Source organism: Oreochromis niloticus, linkage group LG14 (assembly GCF_001858045.2).
Source record: "Oreochromis niloticus isolate F11D_XX linkage group LG14, O_niloticus_UMD_NMBU, whole genome shotgun sequence".
Classification (NCBI taxonomy): Eukaryota; Metazoa; Chordata; class Actinopteri; order Cichliformes; family Cichlidae; genus Oreochromis; species Oreochromis niloticus.
Window position 1 is genome coordinate 34583142 of NC_031979.2, and position 26021 is coordinate 34609162.

General features: G+C 40.7%; 1 protein-coding gene across 3 annotated transcripts in view; it reads left to right on the forward strand.

The window, feature by feature from the left end:
• Positions 1 to 26021, forward strand: part of sptbn4b (spectrin, beta, non-erythrocytic 4b) — a 101744-nt gene that overhangs the window by 25889 nt on the left and 49834 nt on the right. For all 3 annotated transcript variants that reach the window (XM_025898392.1, XM_019345257.2, XM_025898391.1), the window contains exons 5-23: positions 7137 to 7228; positions 7375 to 7455; positions 7688 to 7803; positions 8555 to 8667; positions 8945 to 9132; positions 10214 to 10331; positions 10428 to 10586; positions 10676 to 10978; positions 11206 to 11356; positions 11533 to 11669; positions 11999 to 12148; positions 12533 to 12901; positions 13024 to 13238; positions 13394 to 13531; positions 17276 to 17516; positions 17786 to 17944; positions 18856 to 18986; positions 19071 to 19296; positions 24004 to 24206. In XM_025898392.1, coding sequence (XP_025754177.1) covers positions 7137 to 7228; positions 7375 to 7455; positions 7688 to 7803; positions 8555 to 8667; positions 8945 to 9132; positions 10214 to 10331; positions 10428 to 10586; positions 10676 to 10978; positions 11206 to 11356; positions 11533 to 11669; positions 11999 to 12148; positions 12533 to 12901; positions 13024 to 13238; positions 13394 to 13531; positions 17276 to 17516; positions 17786 to 17944; positions 18856 to 18986; positions 19071 to 19296; positions 24004 to 24206 — 3290 coding nt within the window. The remainder of the gene's footprint in view (positions 1 to 7136; positions 7229 to 7374; positions 7456 to 7687; positions 7804 to 8554; positions 8668 to 8944; positions 9133 to 10213; positions 10332 to 10427; positions 10587 to 10675; positions 10979 to 11205; positions 11357 to 11532; positions 11670 to 11998; positions 12149 to 12532; positions 12902 to 13023; positions 13239 to 13393; positions 13532 to 17275; positions 17517 to 17785; positions 17945 to 18855; positions 18987 to 19070; positions 19297 to 24003; positions 24207 to 26021) is intronic.

The window sequence follows — 26021 nt, forward strand, 5'->3', positions numbered from 1 at the left end:
ATACCTACTACTGCATAATGATTTTACTGCACTGCAAACCTCTTGTTTGTATGTTTAAACAGAACAAAGAAGACAAAATGAATATATATGAAATATAATAATGTTCCTTTAAAAGTAAAAACAGTGCAGAGGTTTGTGCTCTCTGAACATTTAACAGTGTTTCCTGAAAACCCTCTGCTGTCTGATCATTTCCTGATAACATTCACATTTACAATAATTGATTACACAGCAGTGGAGAGTAGACTTTATCAAAGTAGATGTCTTTCTGAAAGTGCTGTAACTAAGTTTAAGAATATAATCCACCCACTGTTATCATCTTCAATGCCCTGTACCAACATAGAGCAGAGCAGCTATCTGAACGCTACTCCAACAGAGGTCGATTATCTTGTTAATAATTTTACCTCCTCACTACGTACGACTCTGGATACTGTAGCTCCTGTGAAAACTAAGGCCTCAAATCCGAAGTACCTGACTCCCTGGTATAATTCTCAAACACGTAGCCTAAAGCAGATAACTCGTAAGCTGGAGAGGAAATGGCGTCTCACAAATTTAGAGGATCATCATTTAGCCTGGAGAAATAGTTTGCTACTTTATAAGAAAGCCCTCCGCAAAGCCAGAACATCTTACTATTCGTCACTGATTGAAGAAAATAAGAACAACCCCAGGTTTCTCTTCAGCACTGTAGCCAGGCTGACAAAAAGTCAGAGCTCTACTGAGCCAACAATCCCTTTAACGTTAACTAGTAATGACTTCATGAACTTCTTCACAAATAAAATTTTTATCATTAGAGAAAAAATTACCAATAATCATCCCACAGATGTAATATTATCTACAGCTACTTTTAGTACCATTGATGTTAAGTTAGACTCTTTTTCTCCAATTGATCTTTCTGAGTTAACTTCAATAATTAATTCCTCCAAACTATCAACGTGTCTTTTAGACCCCATTCCTACAAAACTGCTCAAAGAAGTCCTGCCATTAATTAATTCTTCGATCTTAAATATGATCAACCTATCTCTAATAATCGGCTATGTACCACAGGCCTTCAAGGTGGCTGTAGTTAAACCTTTACTTAAAAAGCCATCTCTAGACCCAGCAGTCTTAGCTAATTATAGGCCAATCTCCAACCTTCCTTTCATATCAAAAATCCTTGAAAGAGTAGTTGTCAAACAGCTAACAGATCATCTGCAGAGGAATGGCTTATTTGAAGCGTTTCAGTCAGGTTTCAGAGCTCATCACAGCACAGAAACAGCTTTAGTGAAGGTTACAAATGATCTTCTTATGGCCTCTGACAGTGGACTCATCTCTGTGCTTGTCCTGCTAGACCTCAGTGCTGCGTTCGATACTGTTGACCATAATATCCTATTAGAGCGATTAGAACATGCTGTAGGTATTACAGGTACTGCACTGCAGTGGTTTGTATCATATCTATCTAATAGACTCCAATTTGTTCAAGTAAATGGAGAGTCCTCTTCACACACTAAGGTCAATTATGGTGTTCCACAGGGTTCAGTGCTAGGACCAATTCTATTTACATTGTACATGCTTCCCTTAGGCAGCATCATTAGAAGACATAGCATAAATTTTCACTGCTATGCAGATGACACGCAGCTCTATCTATCCATGAAGCCAGGTAACACACACCAATTAGTTAAACTGCAGGAATGTCTTAAAGACATAAAGACCTGGATGGCCGCTAACTTTCTGCTTCTTAATTCAGATAAAACTGAGGTTATTGTACTCGGCCCTGAAAATCTTAGAAATATGGTATCTAAGCAGATTCTTACTCTGGATGGCATTACCTTGGCCTCCAGTAATGCTGTGAGGAACCTTGGAGTCATTTTTGACCAGGACATGTCCTTCAATGCACATATTAAACAAATATGTAAGACTGCTTTCTTCCATTTGCGCAACATCTCTAAAATTAGAAATATCCTGTCTCAGAGTGATGCTGAAAAACTAGTTCATGCATTTATTACTTCCAGGCTGGACTACTGTAATTCTTTATTATCAGGATGTCCTAAAAACTCACTGAAAAGCCTTCAGCTGATCCAAAATGCTGCAGCAAGGGTACTGACAGGGACTAGAAAGAGAGAGCATATTTCTCCTGTTTTGGCTTCCCTTCATTGGCTTCCTGTTAAATCCAGAATTGAATTCAAAATCCTGCTCCTCACATACAAGGTCTTAAATAATCAGGCCCCATCTTATCTTAATGACCTTGTAGTACCATATCACCCCATTAGAGCACTTCGCTCTCGCTCTGCAGGCTTACTTGTTGTTCCTAGAGTATTTAAAAGTAGAATGGGAGGCAGAGCCTTCAGTTTTCAGGCCCCTCTTCTGTGGAACCAACTTCCAGTTTGGATTCGGGAGACAGACACTATCTCTACTTTCAAGATTAGGCTTAAAACTTTCCTTTTTGCTAAAGCATATAGTTAGGGCTGGACCAGGTGACCCTGAATCCTTCCTTAGTTATGCTGCAATAGACGTAGGCTGCCGGGGATTCCCATGATGCATTGAGTTTTTCCCTTCCAGTCACCTTTCTCACTCACTATGTGTTAATAGACCTCTCTGCATCGACTCATATCTGTTATTAATCTCTGTCTCTCTTCCACAGCATGTCTTTATCCTGTTTTTCTTCTTTCACCCCAACCGGTCGCAGCAGATGGCCGCCCCTCCCTGAGCCTGGTTCTGCCGGAGGTTTCTTCCTGTTAAAAGGGAGTTTTTCCTTCCCACTGTTGCCAAAGTGCTTGCTCATAGGGGGTCATATGATTGTTGGGTTTTTCTCTGTACTTATTATTGTGCTATCTACTGTACAATATAAAGCGCCTTGAGGCGACTTTTGTTGTGATTTGGCGCTATATAAATAAAATTGAATTGAAATTGAATTGAATTGAGTGCTTCTTAGCAAAAATGTTAATTTAACCATCAAATCAGGCTGTTTATTAGATCAGTCTATGTGAAATGAAAATTATGTCATTAGCCAGATATAGTTGTATAAGGTGATTAAAAGTTTGTTTAAAAAAAAAGAAGAAAAACTAAATACAAGCTGTCTTTAATGCAGTTTAGCAGTTTAAGTTTATTTTACAACATAACATATAAAAATGAAAGTTTGATGTTGAGAATTAAAGGCATATTGCTGTAAGAGCATTTTCTGTTTTTTAGCTTCTATGTGAATTCAACCATCACAATAATGATACAAAAGGAGAAAAAAAAACAGAAATCGCCTTGTAGCATGTGGACATGCAGGACTCTTACGTGTCTGGTGCCATTCTATGTTGGCTAGCTTCATTACCTTGTCCTGTTTAATTTTGCATGTGTAAGGGCCATGCTGTGAAGACCACAGACACAACAAGGTGAGCTACAATTGTTGGAAAGGTCAAGTGAACGTTGCATACGCTAAATCACAGAAAAAAGTATTTTTTACAAAAGTTTAGCTCATATTTTTTAGCTAATTTGTTCAGTGACTTACTCCTTACTCCTGATGTATTTGTTTGTGCTTTCTGAATATACCTGACCAGCTGAAGCTGCACAGTTTAGGCTACTATAGTGTTAGCTGTCTGCTAGATTTCCCACCATTAGCCGTGAGCTCGGCTGTTGTCCCGTTCTCCTGCTCCCAAGAGCCGCCAGTCGATGGCCTCTTCAATTTTGCATGTGCTGAGAAAGGAGAGTGGTGCGTGTGTGTGTGTGTGTGTGTGTGTGTGTGCATGTGTGTGTGTGTGTGTGTGCGTGTGTGTGTGTGTGTGTGTCTAATTATGAGGCAAGTACTCATATAGGGAAAGAATAGCTGGCTGATGGGAAGCGGTGAGCAGAGATGTTCCAGTAAATAAGCGCTGGTTGTTGCCTTAACTCAATAATTAACACACATTAAAATCAGGGTTTAGAAATATTTCTTCATGTTTCATATTTGAGGTGTAGCACCTGTGCTCCAATAATCAGAAGAAAAGGCTACACCTCTGAAGAGACTAGGTCCAAGAGTTTTGATACAGTCACAATCATAACTTGTAAAGACTTTAAAGGACTTTATTTTGTACATCTTCCTCATTTTGCAGGAGCAGCTGTGCATACAGATATATGGGAGATGAGTGCTGTATGGATAAAACAATGAAATAAAATAACAAGCAAATAATTGAACTGTTATGTTACTTGAAATTAAAATGTTAGGAGAGAAACAGTTATTTTCTCAGTGGCTTTGACTCTACGATTCACTTCCTCACAAGTTATGTGTCAACCTAACTCACTAAAACAATCCAGTCAGAGGCTATGTTGAATTCTTCTGTAGTCTTTTCAAAGTAAAAGCTCTCAAGAGCATCACACACTGTTTCATGACATTTTTTACTGTCTCGTTTTGGAAGAAATCAAAGTTCAGAGGTTGATGACCTCACAGATGGTTATGGTCACAGTTAGAATAATAAAATCAGAAAAGTTATTGCAAGAAAATGTAAAGTTTATCACACTTCTTCTTCATGTTTAAGTTGTAGGACAACCAGACAAAAAGCTGCTTCAGGTCAATGGGGGAAAAAAATGCAAAGCAAAGACAAAAACTTGAAGTCAGATGAGCCACAGCAATAAAGTTTAACGTTCACAGGAAGCAAAAATGAAAAATGAATGAATTTATTAAACAGTTTGACAGTACTGATGAAGTAATAAGTAAACCAGTGTCAAGCGGTATTTGTCTCTGAAATTGCTCTTCTTTTAGTTGCGTTTAAACAAGGACACTTCTCTCAGAGTTCACCCACATTTTAAGTTCCTTTTCTCACTGTCTCTTCTCAATTTTCATTTTTATCTTAAAGCCAAGAAAGAGCTGATTTTATCGTGTCCTTGTTAACTGGTACATTTTTAAGGGACAGGAAAGGAAACCGTCATCAGTGGCCTCAAAATAAGATGCAGGAAATAAATATAGCCGTGAACCTTTAAGGTTTGCTTTTCCAAACTCAAGTGTCTTTAAGATAAGAAAAAACAGACACACATGGAGTCTTAAACTTGGACAAAAAAAGGAATACAAGCTAAAGTTAATCTTTTATTTTCATATTAAAAAGACAAGGATTAAGGTACTTTTTAAACCTTTATTAAACTTTAAACTTATATTCAGGTGAACTTAACTGGGAAAATGAGGTAGGAATGAAACGAGGAATCTGTGATGTGGAAATAAATAAATAGGGAATAAATTTTGCAGTTGCAAAATTGTTTTTGGATTTCAAATCCAGAGGCCCTTTTAGAGCATCAGTAAGGTGATTTAATCAAACATTTAGGTGCTAAGAGTGACATCAGCAGGCCTGAGAACTGCCCAGGGTTAGCTGAGGTTTCTGTTGTCACGGTAGCTTCGAGTTATCGTTTCCTCTTGCACTTTTTCTGCCCTCATCGCTGCCTCTTCCCCAGCAGTGAAAGTGAGAGTTTGCTTTGCCCAGTCAGCAGGTAGAGCCAGACCACTGCAGTAACTGTACACAGGCAGAAAGAGAGAGGGAGGGAAAAGCAGTAAAGAAGGGAGAGGATTGACAGCCGAAGGAAGAGGTAAAGCTACCGTATTTACAGAGCCATACGCAAATAATAACAGACTCTTATTATTTGCTTCCTCTATAGTTATGTTGCTGTATATGGTTGGCTGAGTGTCATCGTACTGTGTGCAGTGCTTTTCTGCTTAGCTTGCACACTGCCAGTGTAACTGAACCAAGACTTATTGACCATCTTTTACCTTTATATGATAACTTATTGTCATATAAAAGCCATATATGCAGATTCAGGTATTGACTGATGATATTTGACACATATTTAATGTCAGGCTCTAACGTTTTATACATTCAATGTGAATTTATAAATCATATTCTCTTTAGCATGAAATGTTAAAGTGTTTTCTGGAGAAGAAAGCAGACTGTTGGGACACAGTTTACATCACAACATCACTAAAAAGGTTGAGTGTGTGTGTGTGTGTGTGTGTGTGTGTGTGTGCGCGCAGTGTTGTGGCTAACGACTTGGGTAGCAGCTGATTCCAGGGTGCCATGTCCCCAATTACCTTGGATCATGTCACTGTGATGTGATTGGTTGAATGGCTGTCACTGTCTCCTATCATCAGGCGTTGTAACGGCCAGCGTGCTGTCCTCAGGAGGCACACAGAGCCGTGTGTTTTTAACACCCAAATCCTCGCCTCATGTCATATTTCTCTTTGTTCCTTTGCTTGTCGTTTTTCTTGCTTTGCTGTTTCTTTTTCAGGATTCGGGAATAAAGTCGGGGCTCAGATCTTTGCTCCATTTCTTTTCTTGCAAACATGCTTTGTCACTTGACATCTTGAACATTTTATTTATTCACTGTTTAGTTGTGTCCATAAAGTTAATATAAAATATCAGAGGTACAGCTGCAGGTCGATAAGAAGTAAGCTAACCAACTCTAACATAAGGCAGATTTCACTCCTTTATTAACCTTTTCATTCTTTACAACTGCAATACACATATGTGCAAAATGTATTGTACTATCCGTTCATTGAGTTTGTAATCAGGTTAACTGGTGGCCAGTCGATATAGTGCACTTTCAAATCAAAAACATTTTTGATTGTTTGCAGCTTGATTTACTTTTATTAAAGTGGATCCATTTTGCTAAATTCTGGCACTGATTTGTTTGAAGCACTTTTTTGCTATGACAGGAAGAGAGTGCAGAGGGGCTAATGCAGAGAAAATGGCCTGGAGCAGAGTTGAACCTGGGCCCCTGCAGTGGTATTTTGGCATATAGATTTCGTGCTCAACCCACTGAACTACTCCAGAACTCAGCAACAAATGTGCAGTGAGCCTTTGCTAGAGTAGCTTTGTATGATTCTTGTACTGGGCCTTGGTGCAGTCTGTCAGATCTGTGTGAAGCAAACTGTTGTAGCTCTTCTCCTTTAGGGCCGTCATCACTTTGAACCTGCTTTTTTCTGCTTCTGATATCCTGATTTCAGCATTTGTCAGAGACCTGAGCGTTTACATCATAGGGATCATAGGAAAACTTTGGCCATGTTTAATATGAGAATGCACCATTACAACTGTGCACATATGAGAGAAAATTAAGGACGTGGAATCTTTAAGGTGAACCTATAAGCAGCAGCGTGTTTATATGAGTCTCAGTGACAGACAGAAAACACTGAACTCTTGGTTCACCTTCTTCTTATTCAGATTCAGGTGATCAAAATAGAGACAGAGGACAACAGAGAAACCCGCTCTGCCAAGGATGCGCTGCTGCTTTGGTGCCAGATGAAGACTGCAGGGTGAGCAGTGAAATAAAAACACAGAAATTAGAAGCTCAAACCGCAAATTTCATGATCATTTAGGTGTTATACTGTATATTTCGTCAGAATCTAGTGAGAGTAAGTTGGAGCTCTATAAGATTAGAAAGCATTTCTCCATGTCACAGGTACCCTGAGGTCAACATCCAGAACTTCACCACCTGCTGGAGGGACGGCCTTGCATTTAACGCCCTAATACACAGACACAGGTAGGACACACCTACACAGCATAGAACCAGCTAAAGGTTCACCATGTTTTCACTGTTAGTATGTGTTTGTACTCCTTTTTTTTTTTAGATGTAAGCACATTACCAACAAAAATACTCACACACACGTGTATTTAGACAAACATGGAGAAGATGTGCAGCAGGTGTGACTGACATGAAATTTTAAAATCGCAGCCATACACAAATTTCTGTTTTTTCATGTTGTGCCCTCCAGACCTGATCTAATAGAGTTCCACAAGCTGACACGATCCAATGCAACCCACAACCTGCAGCAAGCCTTTAACATCGCTGAGCAGCACCTGGGCCTCACGAAACTCCTGGACCCTGAGGGTGAGAGTCATGCAAACCACACTCCATGCTGCAACATCCAAAACAGTGCAAAACCTGCTGCACTCAGTAAGATAGACAACGTTCTTCTTTTTTACAGAAATGGGAGACGTGAGATTAACTCACACTTCAAAGGTTCTCACAGCTTCATTCAAACATTATAACTGGTTTTTAAACATGAAGCATGCAACAGTACACAAAACTAGAACTAACATTAGATTTTTACCAGAAAGGCAGATGCATATACTCATTCCATTATAATCTTTTTATGATGGATTAAAAAGACAAGGATAATGGCTATGTAAGGACTGTTTAAAATGTTTAACGCTTCTAAAATGTGTGTGTGCTGAAAATGTGCTCAGACTTTGTCCAGTGTGCAGTTAAAAAGCTTTTTAAACGTATGTAGCTTTCTGTTTTTTTTTCTTCTGTGAGTTGTGTGGAAGGGTGAGGCCATGAGACGGCAGCTGAAAGCATGTTTTTTCCCACACATTGTTTTAGTTTCTCCAAAACAGTCACGTCTGACAGTGAACTCAGAAAAATGCAGGAGAGACATGCACAGATCTGATGTATTAATAAGACTTGAGCCACTACTCAGACTTACTCAGACTCTCAAATGTTATATGGACGAGTGACCATGGTGCTGATTTATACTAGAAACAATCAGATCCTTGTATATTAAGAGGAAGAAGTGCCGGTCTTAAAGGTGATGCTAACTCTTCTATCTTTCCATTTCTATCACCTCCCTCTTGTGCAGATGTGAACACCGAGAACCCAGATGAAAAGTCCATCATTACATACGTGGTTTCCTACTACCACTACTTCTCTAAGATGAAGGCTCTTATTGTGGAGGGGAAGCGCGTTGGCAAGGTAACGCACACGCTCTCCTAAATATGCCTACAAAACCTGCATACCGACAGCATCAGAGAGGAGATGAATGAGCTACTATTGCTTTAAAACCTGAAGGGCAGGCAGTCTGAAGCAAACAATATCACTGTAATATCACTTTACTAGCAGATCTTAGAGGAATTTAAATATTATGATTCTTAAAGGGTTTCTTGGTTATTCCTGCCTTTTTTTTGTTAGCCTCATACCTCAATCTTGCACTCAGAATCTCCTCGCAACTTTCTTCTTCTCTCTGAACCAGGTGCTAGACAGCTGCATCGAGGCAGAGAAGATTGTTAACCGCTATGACGCTCTGGCATCTGATCTCCTCGAGTGGATAGAGAAGACGATCGCGGTCATCAGCAACCAGAAGTTTGCCAACTCGCTGACCGGAGTTCAGCAGCAGCTGCAGGCCTTCACCACCTACTGCACTATAGAGAAGCCCATCAAGTAAGTTTGGTGATTCTTTAAAAATACCAGATTAACATATTTTGACTTTTTTTTTACACCACATGTACAAACCCAATCCCAAAATTTTAAGAAAACTAATTTTAAGAATTTGATGACAGCAACAAAACCTTGGGGCCAACTAAAAGCTGGAAAACAAATTGGTACTAAAAAGAAGCAGCTGGAGGAACAACACCAACTAATTATGTAAATATGTTATACTCTGATCATTCACCACATCACATATAGTAAAATAAGCTACGTTTGTGACTGCTACCAGTAACCTGGTGTGCTGTTCTGACCAGCTGTGATTCAAAACAGTTAATCTGCAGCTTCTCAAGTGTCAGAATTAGTTGCTTATCTTTGCTTTACAAAGTAATTTATTATTTATTAATGTAATTAATGCATTTAAGTTATGCCAGTCTTGTGAAAAATATACTGTTGTGCTTATACCATATACGTTTTATGTTTCACCCTGTTAGAGAAAAATAAGATTGCTGTATGTGTGTAGCTGTGTCAGTCGGAAACATTACTCCCCTGATGGACTGTAAGCGTCTGAATCCAGAATTATGTGAAAAAGTAGCTGGAGACAGTTTAGACTTTATATTAGTTACGAGAGTTCTTCCTTAACTGTAAAATTAGACATTTTGAATGTTTGTTTTTTTTACACTGAAAAAGCACAGACTACTAGACTCATGACACCTCAGAGTGTACTGTCAGCAGCAGTGATACCCACAGAGCAGATACACACACACACACACACACACACACACACACACACACTCTTGCTATGATACAATAGGCCTTGTTAGGCTCTGGGTGAGTTAAGCAGCTCACAGCCAGCTGTTGACTTGTGAAACTGGCACGAAAGCAGATGTGCATACATATTAGTGGATATTTTAATAGAAGACGGTTCTCAGACTAAATGTAGACTCTCTGTGAGTAATTAATGAGCACAGCCCTGGACAGCAGACAGAAACACGTCTGTCAACAAGCTTTCGTGCTGTTTGAGTGATTTTTTGCTGAGATGACTGTGATACTGTGACACTGACCCACCAACTAAAGCTTCCTGCTTCTCATCCAGGTTTCAGGAGAAGGGTAATCTCGAGGTTCTTCTCTTCACCATCCAAAGCAAACTCAGAGCCAATAACCAGAAACCCTATGTGCCTAATGATGGGACGCTCATCTCAGACATTAACAAGGTCATACACCCACAAGCTGCGTTGTTTATATTTTATATACAACATTTAATCCTTTCTCCAACACTATTAATCAGTTTATTGTCATTTATCATCTAGGCCTGGGAGAGATTGGAGAAGGCAGAGCACGAGAGGGGTGTAGCTTTACGGCAGGAGCTGATTCGTCAGGAGAAGCTTGAGCTGTTGGCTCAGCGCTTTGACCACAAAACCACCATGAGGCAGGCCTGGCTCAATGAGAATCAGAGACTCGTGTCGCAGGTAGGGGGACAAATGTCTGAGTGTATTGCTGCTACTTGTTTCATTAAATCTAAGATGACGACTTTCTTTGTTTTCCCCTTTGACTTCAGGACAATTTTGGCTATGACCTACCAGCAGTCGAGGCAGCGATGAAGAAGCACGAAGCCATCGAGGCGGACATAGCCTCATACGAGGAAAGAATTGGCGTGGTTGTGGAACTCGCTGCAGAGATGGAGGTGGAAGGATACTACGATATCCGGCGTATCCTGGCACGTAAAGAGAATATCCTGGGCCAGTGGAGTCTGCTGAAGGAGCTGGTGGCAGGGAGAAGGACCCGGCTGGAGAAGAATCTGGCCTTGCAGAAGACCTTCCAGGACATGGTGTACATGATCGACTGGATGGAGGACATGCAGGTACTAGAGAGCGTGAGAGATGTAAAAAGAAAAGGACACTACACCTAAAATACGATTACTGGGGTCAAAAGAAACTCTGTAACTAGAGTCCTACATACACTTCAGTTTTTTCATGTGTGTAATAAACACAGATATCAATATTTATTATTGAAACCCCTGGTTTCATAATTTCTTCTTCCATTAATTTCTCTCGCCTTTCTTCCCTCCCGTTGTTTCATTCCTTTCAGGTCCAGCTGCTCTCAAGGGACTTTGGGAAACATCTACTGGAGGTGGACGACCTGCTGCAGAAGCACGGCCTGCAGGAAGCCGATATTACTGTGCAGGCTGAGAGAGTCGAGACGCTCAACACTGCTGCACTCAAGTTCACCACAATAGAGGGTACACACATATACACACACATTGTGTACACACGTGTGTAGTAATTAAAGTGTTTTATTTTATTTGTCTTTAGCATTGATCGGAAAATTGGTATTTAAGGCTTGGTGTGAGTAGGTTGAGATCCTGTGTCTGGCTCACGGTTCTAATAAATTTAATGTTGTGTCTCGTTTTTACAGGTTACCAACCATGTGACCCACAGGTGATCTGTAACCGTGTCAACCATGTCTCTTCCTGTCTGGAGGAGCTGAAACACCTGGCAACTAAAAGACGTGCTGAGCTCGAGGAGTCAAGGAAACTGTGGGCCTTCTTTCAGGTGAGATGGGTCAGCAGGTTGAGGGGAAAATGGCGTGATTAACTTGCCGGGATTATTCCTGGAAAACTAGGAGCCAGTTTCTGAGGAGCTTGGATGCTTCAGAAAGCTTTGAACATTTTTTATGCCCCATGCATGTCAATGGGAGGAACCAGGAGTCCCCACACAGACATAGGGACAGTATGCAAACTCCACACAGAAAGACCTCACCCTGGATTCAGGCCAGGCACCACCAATCGCACCACCCAATCATTAAACCTGTTCAGTTTTCCATTAGAAATATTGTCCTGGTTTAAAACTTGTCTTTTAAAACTAGTTTTTTGTCCTATTAGGAGCTGGAAGAGTCGGAGGCCTGGATCAGAGAGAAAAGCTCCATCCTGGGAGCTCAGGGCTACGGGAAGGACCTGAGCAGTGTGCTGAGGTTACTGCAACAGCACAAGACTCTGGCTGGGGAACTGCTGGCTCACCGCTCACTGCTGCAGGTGCGTGTTTTCAATTCTGCACCTGGTAAACGTACTGCTGTAAGAGTTTTTTTTTTTTTCCAAACTTCACATACTTCAGTAAATTTATGCATTTACATTTATACATTTCTTTTTGTTTATCTAAAAAAAAACATCCAACTTCCCCTAACAGATCATTTGGAGTTCACGTTTTGAGGATATATCTGCTGGTCCACAGTAAAAGGGTTTTTGTTGCTTTTATATGTTAGTGGTTGATATTGATTTCATGTTCTCCTTGTTTTGTTAACTTTACTTTGAAGCACCCGGTGGCTTTTTTAATGAAAACAAGAAAGAAAACAATATGAATATGTTAGACCTTAGGGTCTCCAGGTCTTTAGGGTTTATTTGTTTTTCCTTCTTATCCAGAACACCATGAAGCGTGGGAAGCAGATTCTGAGTGAGAAGAGCTTTGGCACAGCGGGGATCCAGGAGCGCATCATGGAGGTTAAAGGCGAGTGGAAGAGGCTGGAGGACCAGGCTGCGCAGCATCTCAGCCACCTGCAGGAGGCGCTCAACTTTTTCCAGTTCTCCACCGAGACGGACGACGTCGTGGCCTGGCTACAGGACGCTTACCGCCTGGTGTCCAGTGAAGACTTTGGACACGATGAGTACTCCACTCAATCGCTGCTAAAGAAACACAGAGGGGTCAGTGAAGCCATTGACAAACATCGTTTGCCTGTAGTGGCACTGCGCAAACACATGGTGGCGCTGCCCCTGCGGTACCGTGAACAGGAGGTGGGTACGGGCGCAACAATCAAACAAAAAAAAGGATGTTTCACTTCCTATGTCTTTATTATTTATTAAACTTTTTGTTCGACCATCTCTTCCTGTCTCCTCGTCCATCCTCCTCTTTGCAGGAGGTGCAGGTTCGTATGGGAGAGGTGGAGCAGCTGTACACAGAGGTGGCTGAAATCGCGGTGCTCAGACAGCAGTGGCTTCATGACGCCCTTGCTGTGTACCGCATGTTCAGCGAGGTCAACGCCTGCGAGCTGTGGATTGACGAGAAGGAGCAGTGGCTGGAAAAGATGGAGATCCCAGAAAAACTGGAGGATGTGGAGGTCGTGGCACACAGGTGAGGAGGAGGGGAAGGAGGACAGAATGGCTAAAGGCAGTTACTACTACTAAAGCTCAGCTCAGTGGTCAGTGTCTGTCTTGTTGTCTAAACTGTTACCAAGAATTGGCTGAATCCAAATTTTGCAGTTCAAAACTACAACCCTCATGTTGCAGATTTGAGAGCCTGGACCAGGAGATGAACAGCCTGATGGGAAGGATCCTGGATGTTAACCAGATAGTTCAGCAGCTCCTGGATGGAGGTCATCCATCTTCTACAGAGGTCAGAGGTTGTCAGGACCACCTCAATTCCAGGTACTGAAACAAAAGCAACAATCGAAGTGATAACAGTTATTACAAATTATGTTTTCAGTACTATAACCATTACTACAGCTACCATGAGTAATACTGACGAGATCCATCTGTTAGTAACTGAATACTCAAATCCTAAACTGGGAACACAACCACTGCTGATCATCATGCTAATACTGCTAATGTGAGTCAAGGCCTGTTTGCAGTTTTTCATACATAACCTGCTTTGACAGAAGTACTTCTAGAAAGTACTTTGTTCAAAGTGCTGGAATGTTCTATTTAAAAATGCACGGTCAGTATCACATCACAGCTTCATTAACAACTTAATCCAGAGTGCCAGCACATCACCATATCTGCTCATAACACCAGAGCTGTGAACAAATGCCATGCTAATTCACATTATAGATCCAGTAAAAAGAAAGTACACTCAGCTGCATCATTTACCACGGTAACAGATAGAGAGGTGTGCCTACCAACTCACAGATGAACCTTATATTAGTAATATAGTTAATATAGTTCCTGTGTCGGCTGTTGATTGGTTGGATTGGAGTGCTGTGACTTCTCTGTGTATAATTTCATTGCTAAGGCACTGAGAGTGCAATGTTTAAATATGAGATAAAATCTGATTGAGTGGAATAAAGTCAAAGTAGAAGAATTTTGTGATGCTATTATAAATTATATTTAAATCCGCCTCAGTTGCCAATGTCATTGCTAATGATGCAGCCAAAGTAAAGCACTGTAGTATGTGTGACAAATAGGGATGGGTACCGGTGTTCTGACATAAACGGTAGTAACCAGACCGAAAAGCAGCGCACATTTCGGTGCTTTTTTTTTTCCTGAGCCAATTCTAGCCAATCATTTTACGTTTCCGAGGATAGTAGGCGGGGCCAGGTACGTACGTTCTTTTAGAGCAGAACTACAGATTAAAAATGCCCAAGGCGAAGCGGTCAAAAGTCTGGCTGTACTTCACAGCAAAAGATGCAAACTCAGCAGCCTGCAACAAGTGCTTTAAGCTTATACTGTGCAAAGGAGGTAACACCTCGAATCTGATGAAACACCTGGCGACACATAGCGTTTTTTTTTAAAGCCAAGAAATGCGCCGTGTTTGATAGCTTGCTGCGAGACCTCACACCGTGCACATCTACTGCGGGTGTGGTGCCTGTTATCGGAAAGTGGAAAAAAGTGGAAAACAGTTAAACATGAGAGGTTTTTGGACAAAGTTTGTGTTTTTTCCATTGATTAAGCACTGCTTCCAGCCAAGAGTGAGACCGTATATGCCCTATAGCTGCAGAAAAGGCTAACATTGTTATCTTTTTACAAAAAAAACAGCTGAACATGAGAGGTTTTTGGACAAAGTGTGTGTTCTTCATTCTTTAAGCACCGGTTCGAGCACCGTTTAAGCACCGGCACCGTTTCAAAAGTACCGGTTTGGTATCGGATAAAACCTAAACGATACCCATCCCTAGTGACAAACAATATTTATTAGTAAAGGTTCAAACTTCGGAAGATGAACTTTAATAGCGTAAACATGTTTGTGGAGAGGAGCTTGCGAACTGATTGCTCTCTGTTGAAAAATGAATTGATTTTACTGACTGTCTGTCTCCAGAGGCAGGAGGAGGGGCGTAGTAGGTGGGTGGAGAGGAAGGTGGAGGGAAGTCAGCTGACACACAGGAAGAGAAGAGAAACACCAAGAGAGTGAATTGTTGTGGGGTTTGGAAATAACTTTTTAATTGCTGTCTTTGGGAGTTGAACCTGCCTTCTCATCGTAATTATGTGAAATGTAAATGTGAAATAGCGGCTTGCAGCTCTTACATCGTAGCAACTTGCAACCATCCTTCCTCCTATCTCTGTCCACGTAGATCCTGAGATAGGATTGCGTTTTTGTTTTTTTGCTTAAATGTCTCAGCCAGCTTCATTGACCAGTTATGTCTGGCAGCAGAGTCCATGACAGCCGTGAGTCCGGTGACCTTGGCACGTATAGAGTCGGTCTTAGGGTGACCATCTGTGTTGGCTTCCTCATTTAAGATGGGGCTGGCCAAGAGTCCCAAATTCAAAAACAAACATACAAGCAGTCATCTTTATTCACGGCCTTCTCTTTTATTGGTTAATAGAATTGTGTTCCAGTAGTAAAAGCCTAAATGCATAATATATTAACTTAATTTGATGATATTAAACACAGTGCAACTCTACCCAGCTTAAGTGGCACAAAGAACATCGGTCTAATAGTAGGAGGGAAAATTCAATTACAGCTCACTCAGTTTTACACTGTCTGTCTTTCAAAATGATTCCTGATGTAATATCTACAGTTTGGTATATATAACAGACATTTAACACTTACTAATAACATTTTATAAATACTACCACTACCTTTGCTACTACTACGAATAATAATAATGATTATATGGTATTTAAAAAACACATCACAATACCTGTTTTAATTTAATTTTAGTAGAGGTAGTAAGGTTTAAACACCTGAGGTCAGCTATCCAACAGTACAGCCAATGCGGGTGACGAACAGCGTGCAGGCAGGCTGGAGTGGGTGGAGACGAGTGTCAGGTGTGATTTGTGACAGAGGGAAAGGGAAGGTTTACAGACCTGCTACGATGTAAGGTTTGGGGATGGTAGCACTGACTAAAAGACAGGAGGCTAAGCTGGAGGTGGCAGAATTAAAGATATTAGGATTTTCACTGAGATTGACCAGGATGGATGGGATTAGAAATGAGTACATCAGGGGGAGAGAGGATGGTGGAGGTGGAGCTGCCAGACAGAAGGAATAGAGGAGGATCTCAGAGGAGATTCGTGGATGCAGTGAAGGAGGACATGAAGTGTTTTGGTGTGAGAGGGCAATGCTAGGGATAGCATAGCAGATGATCCACCGGGATGAACAATAAAAGCAGCAGCTGAAAGAAAGAGGAGAAGATATAGATACACAAGAAAAGATGCATGAAAAAATAAGACCTTGGCAGAATCAAAACAGTATCAGTTGCCTAATTTTCAGGCACTTTATTATAACGACAACATAATTACACAACTACTCTAATTCTATAAATTATCACTGATCATTTTTAAAACAGCTTTCCAGCTCTGAGGTCAGTGTCCCTGAGATTTCCTGCTGAGCGCTCTGTCTGACATTACCTCAATACAGTCACAAGGATTTGTGTTTATATGTGTCTGTGCGTGAGTGTGTGTGTGCGCGTATCTTGGCTGAATGGGTGTGTACTGAGATCCGTTGGTCTGGAGTAGATTCAGGTGAACATATTGGATGACGATGTGTGAGGCTGAGCCGAAGCCGCAGCAGAGTGGAGCACAAACAAGTGTCTCACGTGAATCAAAGCAGGTCATATCAGGTCAAAATAACAATGAGTTCTTTCAAAGTCAGGAGTAACACAAAGGAAATCTTAAAAATAGAGTTACAAAGAAAACGGCGTCACATCATCAACACGAAGATGACTGAATCTGAATCGCTTCACCTCGATGTTATTGGTGGTTGATATGTCTGCTGCCTATTTGGATTATATTGACTTATTAGGTAAAAATGTAATCCAAATTTAAAGATGTCATCTTATCAAACCGTGGTCATTTGGATATTTGTTAACAGTTGTTACACACTTAGTAAATATCCACAACAAAAACAAATCTTTTACAAAAGGCGTGAATCACACATGTTTTTTTCTCCACAGAACAACACTCGTCTCTCTTGCAGTGCACTTGCAGTCTTATTGTGCGCTGTCTGTCTCACCTCTCCAGGTGGAACAGCATCGTGGAGCTGGTCGAGCAGAAGAAAGATCAGCTGGACTCGATGTTACGTCTGCAGAACTACCTGCTGGAGTGTGCCGAGATCAAGTCCCAGATCCAGGACAAGAGAAAAGCCATTGACGCCACCCAGTATGTGGGCAGTGATTTGGGAGGGGTCCTCGCCCTGCAGAGACGCCTCTCTACTATGGAGGGAGCTCTGTCTGTTCTGGAGCCCAAACTACTGCACTTACAGGCAGGACATTTTTAAAAAAAAAAACACCTCAGCCATAGAATTGAAATCTGTCCCTAAAAATAATATTTTACATTTAACTGGAGAGTCTAAATGGACAAGTAGAAATGACTTTTTTGTATTTCAGGGATTTAATTTTATCATTTTTTTTGGAGCTAAGTGAGTTTAAGAAACCAAACAACAGGTATAAAAGTATATATATGATTTTAAGCACTCTGAGGTATCAGTAGGCTAGAAGCACCATATAATAGCGTTTCTCTTTGGTGATGCAGGAAGAGGCAGAGCATCTGGCCACTGCTCACCCGGTTCGGGCAATGGAGGTTCTTGTGCAGTTTGATGGCATCAGCGTGGAGTGGGAGGAGCTCAAACGGACCCTGCAGGGATGTGAGGACTCACTGATGGTGGCTAGCAGGCTGCAGAGCTTCATACAGGTACAAATAAGGAAGAAATGTTTAACTCTGAACACCTCCTGCTGCTGAAATCTACCAGAGAGCAAAAAGTGAGGTTTATTCCTCACTATGACCTTGACCTTTATTCAAAGTTGCTATAAATGTAAACAAGAAATCTTAAAGGACAAAAGTAGACACCAGGAGCAATTCCAAGGAACACGAACAGTAGCAAGGAGCAAGCAGGAGGGTAGACGGTCAAAGACCAAGGCAGGGGTAAGACTTCATGTACATATATATTTCTTATTCTTTCAGCTGTTCCCTTTAGGGTTCGTCACAGCAAATGATCTGCCTCCACCTCATCCTATCTCTAGCATCCTCTTCTGTCATACCAATCCTCCCTTTTTCTCCTGGCACCTCCATCTTCAACATCCTACAGAGATATAACTCGATAGCGCCTGTCTTTCAGTTGCTGACTCTTTAATCAAATCTGAAATTATGTTTATGAACGATTAAACCCCAAACATGTTTATAAACTCTTAGATAAATAATTTCTACATAAAAACTGAGGGCGTTGTTGCAGGGCTCAATAAAGAAACCGACTTGAAAAGTTTAAAAGAGAATAGAAGTTAAATAGGGCCAAAGGACCTCAAGCTAAATTATCAGCCAACCTGTCATTATTAAGGAAAGACTGACTTCGTTTTCCGGTACTGTGAAGACTCAGAAAGTGGCGTGCTATAAAAATAATTAATTTGTATCAGCTACCTAATGGCAGTGGATTAACAAAATCTGAAAGCACGCTGTCCTTAATTCCACAAGAGTGAAAAAGTACATACAGTGTGCTGATGTCGTGTAGAGGTCATAAAGAAAGTTTTTCTGTCTACACAAACTTCCACAGTATGAACTAATGTATAATTAATGAAATGTGATTCATGCTCCTTACCCTGTCTTGTCAGGACCTGGACTCATTCCTCACCTGGTTGGTCCAGACGCAGACCGCCGCTGCCTCAGACCAGCTGCCCAACAATCTGGAGGAGGCAGAGAAGCTCATCAACGAGCACGCTGCTCTCAAGGAAGAGATTGGACGGTAGGTGAATGTTTTCTACAATATATTATGTGATGTTATTTCAGGCTGTGTAGAGACTAACTGGGCAGCTCTCTGTTCACGCAGGTACGAAGAGGACTACGAGCGCCTGCAAGCCATGAACGAGCTCCTGGAGTCCGAGGAGGCTCCTCTCCCACAGGCCGCCCTGCAGCAGTGGCTCCAGAAACTCGATGTCGGCTGGAACAAGCTGCTGGAGATGTGGGAAAGCAGGAGAGAAGTTCTGGTGCAGGCTCACATTTTTCATTTATTCCTGCGTGACGTCAAACAGGCTGAATCCTTCCTCAACAACCAGGTGTGTGTGGCAGCGTCACTTCATCTGTCAGTGGTGCAAAATGAAATTTTAGTGGGATTAGCCTGAAATTTGGGGATTTATTTATGGCACTGACTGACATCCTGTGTAATAGTAAATCTCCACCATCTACCTTATGTACAGTAGACGGATGTTCTTGATGAAGTTTCTTTAATTACTCCAGTAACAGAAAGCCTAAGACACTTTCGAACCATTAGAAAAGTTCGGCTACATTTCACAGGTAGACGATGCTTCTACACTGCATCTTTTAGGTGAGCCATTCAAGCCTGCTGCTACAGAGGGAGCGACTCATATTCGCTGTGCTTTTATTTTCCTTGACGTCATATCTTTTCTTCAGAAGGTGGCAGACCTGTCATGGTGTGCTGTGTGGCAGGCAGAATGCAGGACCCAAACACAGGACTCTGAGACTGAATGATAAAGGCAGCAGCTTTATTGCTGGAGAAAAACTTAAACATGAGATACAAGAAAGCTAAACTAGAAACACAAACCTGAACATTATCATAAACACAGAGGAAAACCACAGCACAGTGAGAGCACAATGTAACAAAGAGCAAGGAAAACACAGGGCTTAAATGCACAGAGGGATAACGAGGGAAAGAGACACAGAAGGAGAGCAGAGCTGGGAGTAATCAGAGCTAACGAGACAAGGGAAAGCAAAACCAGACACACTGCACTCAGGACAGGGACTATCAAAAGAAAACAGGAAACACACAACAGGCACAGAGGCACGGACTTGACACTGAATAGAGGGAACACGGCGCACAGAGACAGGAGTAACAAATTGCGACATGACACACGACTGACTGGGGCGCAAGAAAATAAATATGAAGACAGAACTAAACCTGCACTAAACATGAGGGCCACAGGAACAAAACCTAGAAACTAAAAATCACAGAACAAAGAAGAACTAGAGAGACAGAAATACAAAACAGAAACCAAAACACTAGCAGTCATAAACCATGATGACATCAAAACTAAAAGTACAAAACTCAAAACACTGTGTCATCGACCCCAGACCGTGACAAGACCAGAGTGAGCTCTACACTGCACACAAAATCAGTAAAGAAAAAGAATAAGCAGCCCAGCTAATGCTGTCATTTGTTTATCCTTATTTTGAGCAGCAGAAATAAATCGTACTTACTCTGTGTTTATAACAGTGAACCAAAGTAAGGAGCAGGAATAGAAAAAGAAAGAGTTGGCTGAAATGGACATATGTTAATACACACTAAACTTGGAACTGAGGTCAGCATCTGATGAGAAATTAGTCTACTACTACTACTGCTTCATCCTTAAGTCAGCCTAAATGATAATGAATTAACTCCATTATTATACTTTTTATTGCATCAGCAAATCAACTTGAAGTCCCTGTAAACAGATTAAATGATGCCTGGTGACTGCAGCAGAGCATCAGCTAGACTGGGCGTTGGCCTAAAGCTCGGCCAGCAGAAGAAAGAGGAGAGGGAGGGTGTGTGTGTGTGTGTGTGCACGTGTGCGTCAGCAGGTGTCTTCTTGCAGTGTGTCTGTGTTATGGGGTGTTGGAGCAGCAGTTATTAAGGAAGCGAGCAGCTTCTAGTAATTCTAGATGTATTTTCTAGCTTCTTGATGAAGTGTAGGAGGAAGAGATGTTGGCAGTGTTCTGATGCTCATGTCTGTTTTTGTGTTACTGCCATTTGATGTTACGGTGGTATTTATAGGACTGTGCAAATTATACATGTTCTACTTTGCTAGATTTTCTTCACATAGAAAGTGCACGTTTGTTTGCAAAAATCAATCTTTTATTTTTCAGCGCATTAGCAAAATAAAAGTGACAACTCATTTTCAGCTTCATAGTTTTGTACTCGAACTCTGCTCGAGTAGCTTTGCATGGTTTATTGTCCTTGTTGAAACCCCTCAGTTCAACCTCTGTGTGAAACAAGCTCCTCCCCCTTTAAGACCACCTTCCTTCTTTTTTTTTCCTTTTAAGCCAGCTTGATTCTAATTGACTGCACTTCTTCAAACAGAAGATATGACCACCTCCCACCCAGATCAGTGTTTCTAAAGTGATGAGAAAAGAAGATGTAGAAATTGTCAGATGGCCAAATAATGGCCAGGCTTTTGTTTTTATAATGTATTAAAGTGCTGTATTAAAACACAATACTCATATTGCTGTATAAATATTTTTTCAGAGCCTCACCTGCTCCACGGGTGAAGTTTTTCCACGTGATGAAGACCAACAGTCAGTCCCGGCTATGCAGTCAGCATTTTGCTGTATTACATGTAGAAAGGTTTAGTTTTCCAATCTGAAATGTCACAGACAAAACTGACACTGACCGTGTGTGTACGTCTGCTTGCGTGTGTGTGTGCGTCCGTGTGTGTGTTGGCCGGGACGTCTCTTTCGGTTTGCTAACAGATCTTTACCAGGGACCAGCTCTTCTAATTAGCCTGGAGGGGTTGATTTAGAGAGAGCAGCATTTCTTTTTCAATAAGAATCAAAGATGTTCCAGGCCATTGATCTCTGTCTTCATCTCCCTGTTTAATTCCTCAGTTTGATTTATTTTCTCTGAATGTGAAGACTACTGTAGACACAGATGAAATGCAATTGTTGTGTTTCAATAAGCTCTTAAACTGTTGACAGAACAAACTAATGACTTTTAGGAATAGTCCTTCCTGCTTGTGGTACAGCCCATTTCAGAGGATGTTCATTTATAATTGTAGAGTTTAAATATGGGCTTGTTAAGTCATTAAAATAAGAATTTCATTATCAGTGAATGAGCCTATTCTTCTTCTATTCTGTTTGACTCAATGGCAAAGAAACAAACCCATTTTCCTGCAGAGTCCATTTTAAAGGCTTCAGTTTCTGACTATTATACCAGAACCTAAAGATGTTCAAATAACAGAAAACAAACAAACAAAAACAATATTTAAATAAAGAACATGAGGCAGAGAAAGGTGAAGTAAAATATGTGATTTTATTAGCCAATGCAAATAAACAAAACAGGGACATGATTATATATATAAGTATATACAGAAAGATACATATGAGAAGAAGATGCAGGTGAAAACAAACACAGGTGAAACTAATGAGCCCTAAACCAAAGTAAACCAAGTAACTTCTAGGTTGACCCTGTGTTTTCTGTGTTACAAAAGATGGTCACATGTTACTAGGATAAATTGAAATGGTGTCTTATGCTGCAAACCTAACATGCTGTGGAGCAGAGTATGTTTGAAAAAAGAGATGAACTTCTTATTTTATACCATTTGTAACCCATCAGATTATCCTGTGTCTGAATGACGGAAGGGCCTGTTAATGTACACAGTCGCCATCTTTGCTTCACGCCTTTGCTACCTGGGTTCAAATAGGTTACACGTTATTATTATAGTCATGTTGTCCACACCCCCAAAAAAGGAAATTGGGCGGTTGTTACATTTACAAAAGTCTAACTTGTAATTTGAACAAAATAATTTCCTGTTTCTATGGTGAACGTAATTAAATAGATCTGTAGATCGGTATGAAATTCAACAACTTGATGTGTTCTTGTTGAGATCACATGATACAATCTAGCAAGAGTGGTTAGTTGCCTGGACTCTGAAATCCACAAGATCACAGGAGATTTCAAACCACAGGAAAATCACTGGATAAAAGGCAGACAACACACACCACGTGTATGCTAAAAACATAAGGAAAATTCTGCATCGAGCCTTGTAATCATAGCTTTCCTACTTTTGTTGCCTCTAGATTGAAGGTCCTGGGTTTATAATCAACAGTCTGGCTAGTTTGCAGTGGGTACTATCTGGTCTATGTGTTAGCCCTATGATAGACTTGCGACCTGTCCAGGGTGTACCCCACCTCTCACCCTATCACATCTACGATAGGCCCGCCCAACCTTGATAAAGGTAATAGGATGGATGAAGTGGAAGTTGCTGTAAATCTATTAAAACTTTATGTTAACCACTCTAGACTTTGTTGAACATTATGTAATATGAAGATAACGTGTAGTATTTAAGTGACCAAGCATTTATTCCAACACTATTCAAGTTATTGAATAGTGTTGGAATAAAGTGAGAAAATTGTGAAGGATTAAAATATTCCAAAAGCTCAACTTACTTCATCTAAACATGTTTCAATCACGTTTTATCAACACAAAATGCACAGAGTTTATTAAATATGACTAACCTGTGTTGATTTAACTCAGTTGTTTGAGTTGCAGCCAAAGCAAAACATCTGTGTGTAACCACTGTCTACTAATGAATTAAGTAAATCCAACATGTTCTTTTTTTCAGTGCAGACACACATTCATATGGCACTTTTAATGCTGAACTACTGCGTGTTTCCTTTTGCACACACCCCAACTTCTGTGCTGCTCTCAGCCTATTTTTGTGTTAATTGCTTCATAATTCTACAAAGAGATGAAGTCTTAGTTTTATCTTCCTTTATAAAATCAGTTGACCAATCAGAGCTGTGATTGGTCATATATATGTTACCATACCACTAACGCAGATATCCTTAAAAATAGCCTTCTGACAAACATCGATATGTATGATCAGCTGACTATCTAAAAGGATGTACACTTGAATATTCAAATAACAACAATCCATCCATCAGTATTTGAAAATAACAATATTAACTCGTATCAATCAGATTTATTCTTCTATTTCACTTGGCCCAGAAAAAAAAGAAATCATGTGACTTCTCCTGTCTTTATCTTCCAGGAGTCTGCGCTGGCTCACGTGGAGCTGCCCACCACAGTGGAAACAGTGGAAGCGGCTATAAAGAAACACAAGGACTTCACCACCACCATGGAGCTGAACCTGCACAGGATCAAAGCTGTGATCGAGGCAGGAGAAAGTCTGATCAGCCAGAACAACATCTACTCTGAACGCATTAAGGAGCGCATCGACACCCTTGCCAACAGGTACCACGTGCTGTACATGCAAAACAATATAGAGAAAAGAAATGTAAGTGCTAATAGCCTGAAGTATGAAGTGTGATTTAAAACATTACATAAAGGTGTCTATTTAAAAAAATCAAAGCCCTGATCTGATTTAAATTTGACCAAATTTCCCATTGAGCAAAAACCTTCAACTCATTCAGTGTGATGCAGCTGGTAGGAAGCTGCTGATTTACTGGTCAGTCTACATTCCTACCATCATCTATGGCCATGAGTTATAGGTAGAGACTGAAAGAGTTGATGGATACAAGCAGTGGAGATGAGCCTTAGAGGTAGCTGGTGCCTCTCCACATCGAAGGGCATGTCCAGCTTGTAGGAGGCCCTGGGGCAGACCCCAGTGGCATTGGAACGCCTCAGTATCCCTCCAAAAAAGCTGGAGGAGGCAGCCGTGGAGAAGGAGATCTGGAAATCACTGCTTAGACTACTGACCTTGAGAAAACCTTTTGTGCATGGTGTGCAAGCACATGATGACGCGCTCGTTTTGACACGCTCAGCGTAACTGTGCAAGGTCAGTCTGACCCAGGGGAACAAATTCTGGTTGCAACATCTCATTAATGTGAAAAAAATATGAGCACAATCCTGATATCGCTCCTCACCTGAAGCATGACACGAGTTTGGTGCAGGACTTCCAGGAAGTGACCTAAAAATAGCAGCCAGGTTGAAAAATAGTACAGAAAGGTACAGGACAATGATCGTGAGCAAGAGAAGAGCCAAACTGAAATCAGGAAGGTGTTCTGATTTTTATGGGACTGTTCCTGCACATTTTTGATGACAGTTTGTAACTAGAAGCTCTGAAACAGAAACTGAATCAGTGATTCAGTTTCATTAATGAGGATTAATGTCAATCAAAAAAGCATAAAAACATTTAAATTCTCTCATTGGCAATTAACACTGTCTATGAACACATTTAGAATTAATGAAAGTTGGAGGATTTTTGTCTGTAGCTTTAGAGTATTAAACTATACCGGTTATTTATTTACATAGTATATATAACAGTAATCTCAAATTACAAACAAGAAAACTCTTTAAGCAGTTGGTAAGTTGCAAAAGACCTCAGCAATTTAATTTCCTTCACATATATTCGATATTTGTCAAGAGGCTTCAGGTTCCTTGTAGTCAACACAGAGTCCCAGCTGCATGTTATAAAGCACAAAGATGCAAGCTGGCGTGCTAACATAATACAGCTGTAACACAAAGAATAATTGCAGCTAAAGGATTTAAATCAAAGCAAGAGCAAGACAAAAGACAGAAAGCAGAGTGTGGTGTGTTTGGTCCAGGACTGACACCCGTCCATGAAATCTCTGTGAAAGCTGAGACTGTGCAGCGTGTTGTGTGAGGGGGGTGGGGCTGGTTATTTGTGGCTATAGATTTCTATGACTATCCTCACAATAGAAATGAGAAGAAGCATATGCTGTTGTTGTTTTTCTACTGGAGACAGACAAATGAACAAAGCACAGTGCAATTTATGGACTTTATTTAGCTCACGTAATAATTAACTTTTTAGCTTTTGTTAGAAATAAAGTGATTATATTTTACTTTATCTACAGTTAACAGCAGTAAACATGGATCTCTTTTAACAACATTACTATGTCTCTCTGATACTGATCACACTTGTGAAATATTCTATAATCTACAGCAACCGTAGAGATTGTTGGGCACATACTCAGTTAACCACTCTTATAATGCATAACACTAAGCCTAAATCTGATGTAAATACCTAATGCTTCTAATGTACGCACACATCTAAACAACTGAAATGAAATTATTTATTTTGAGTGA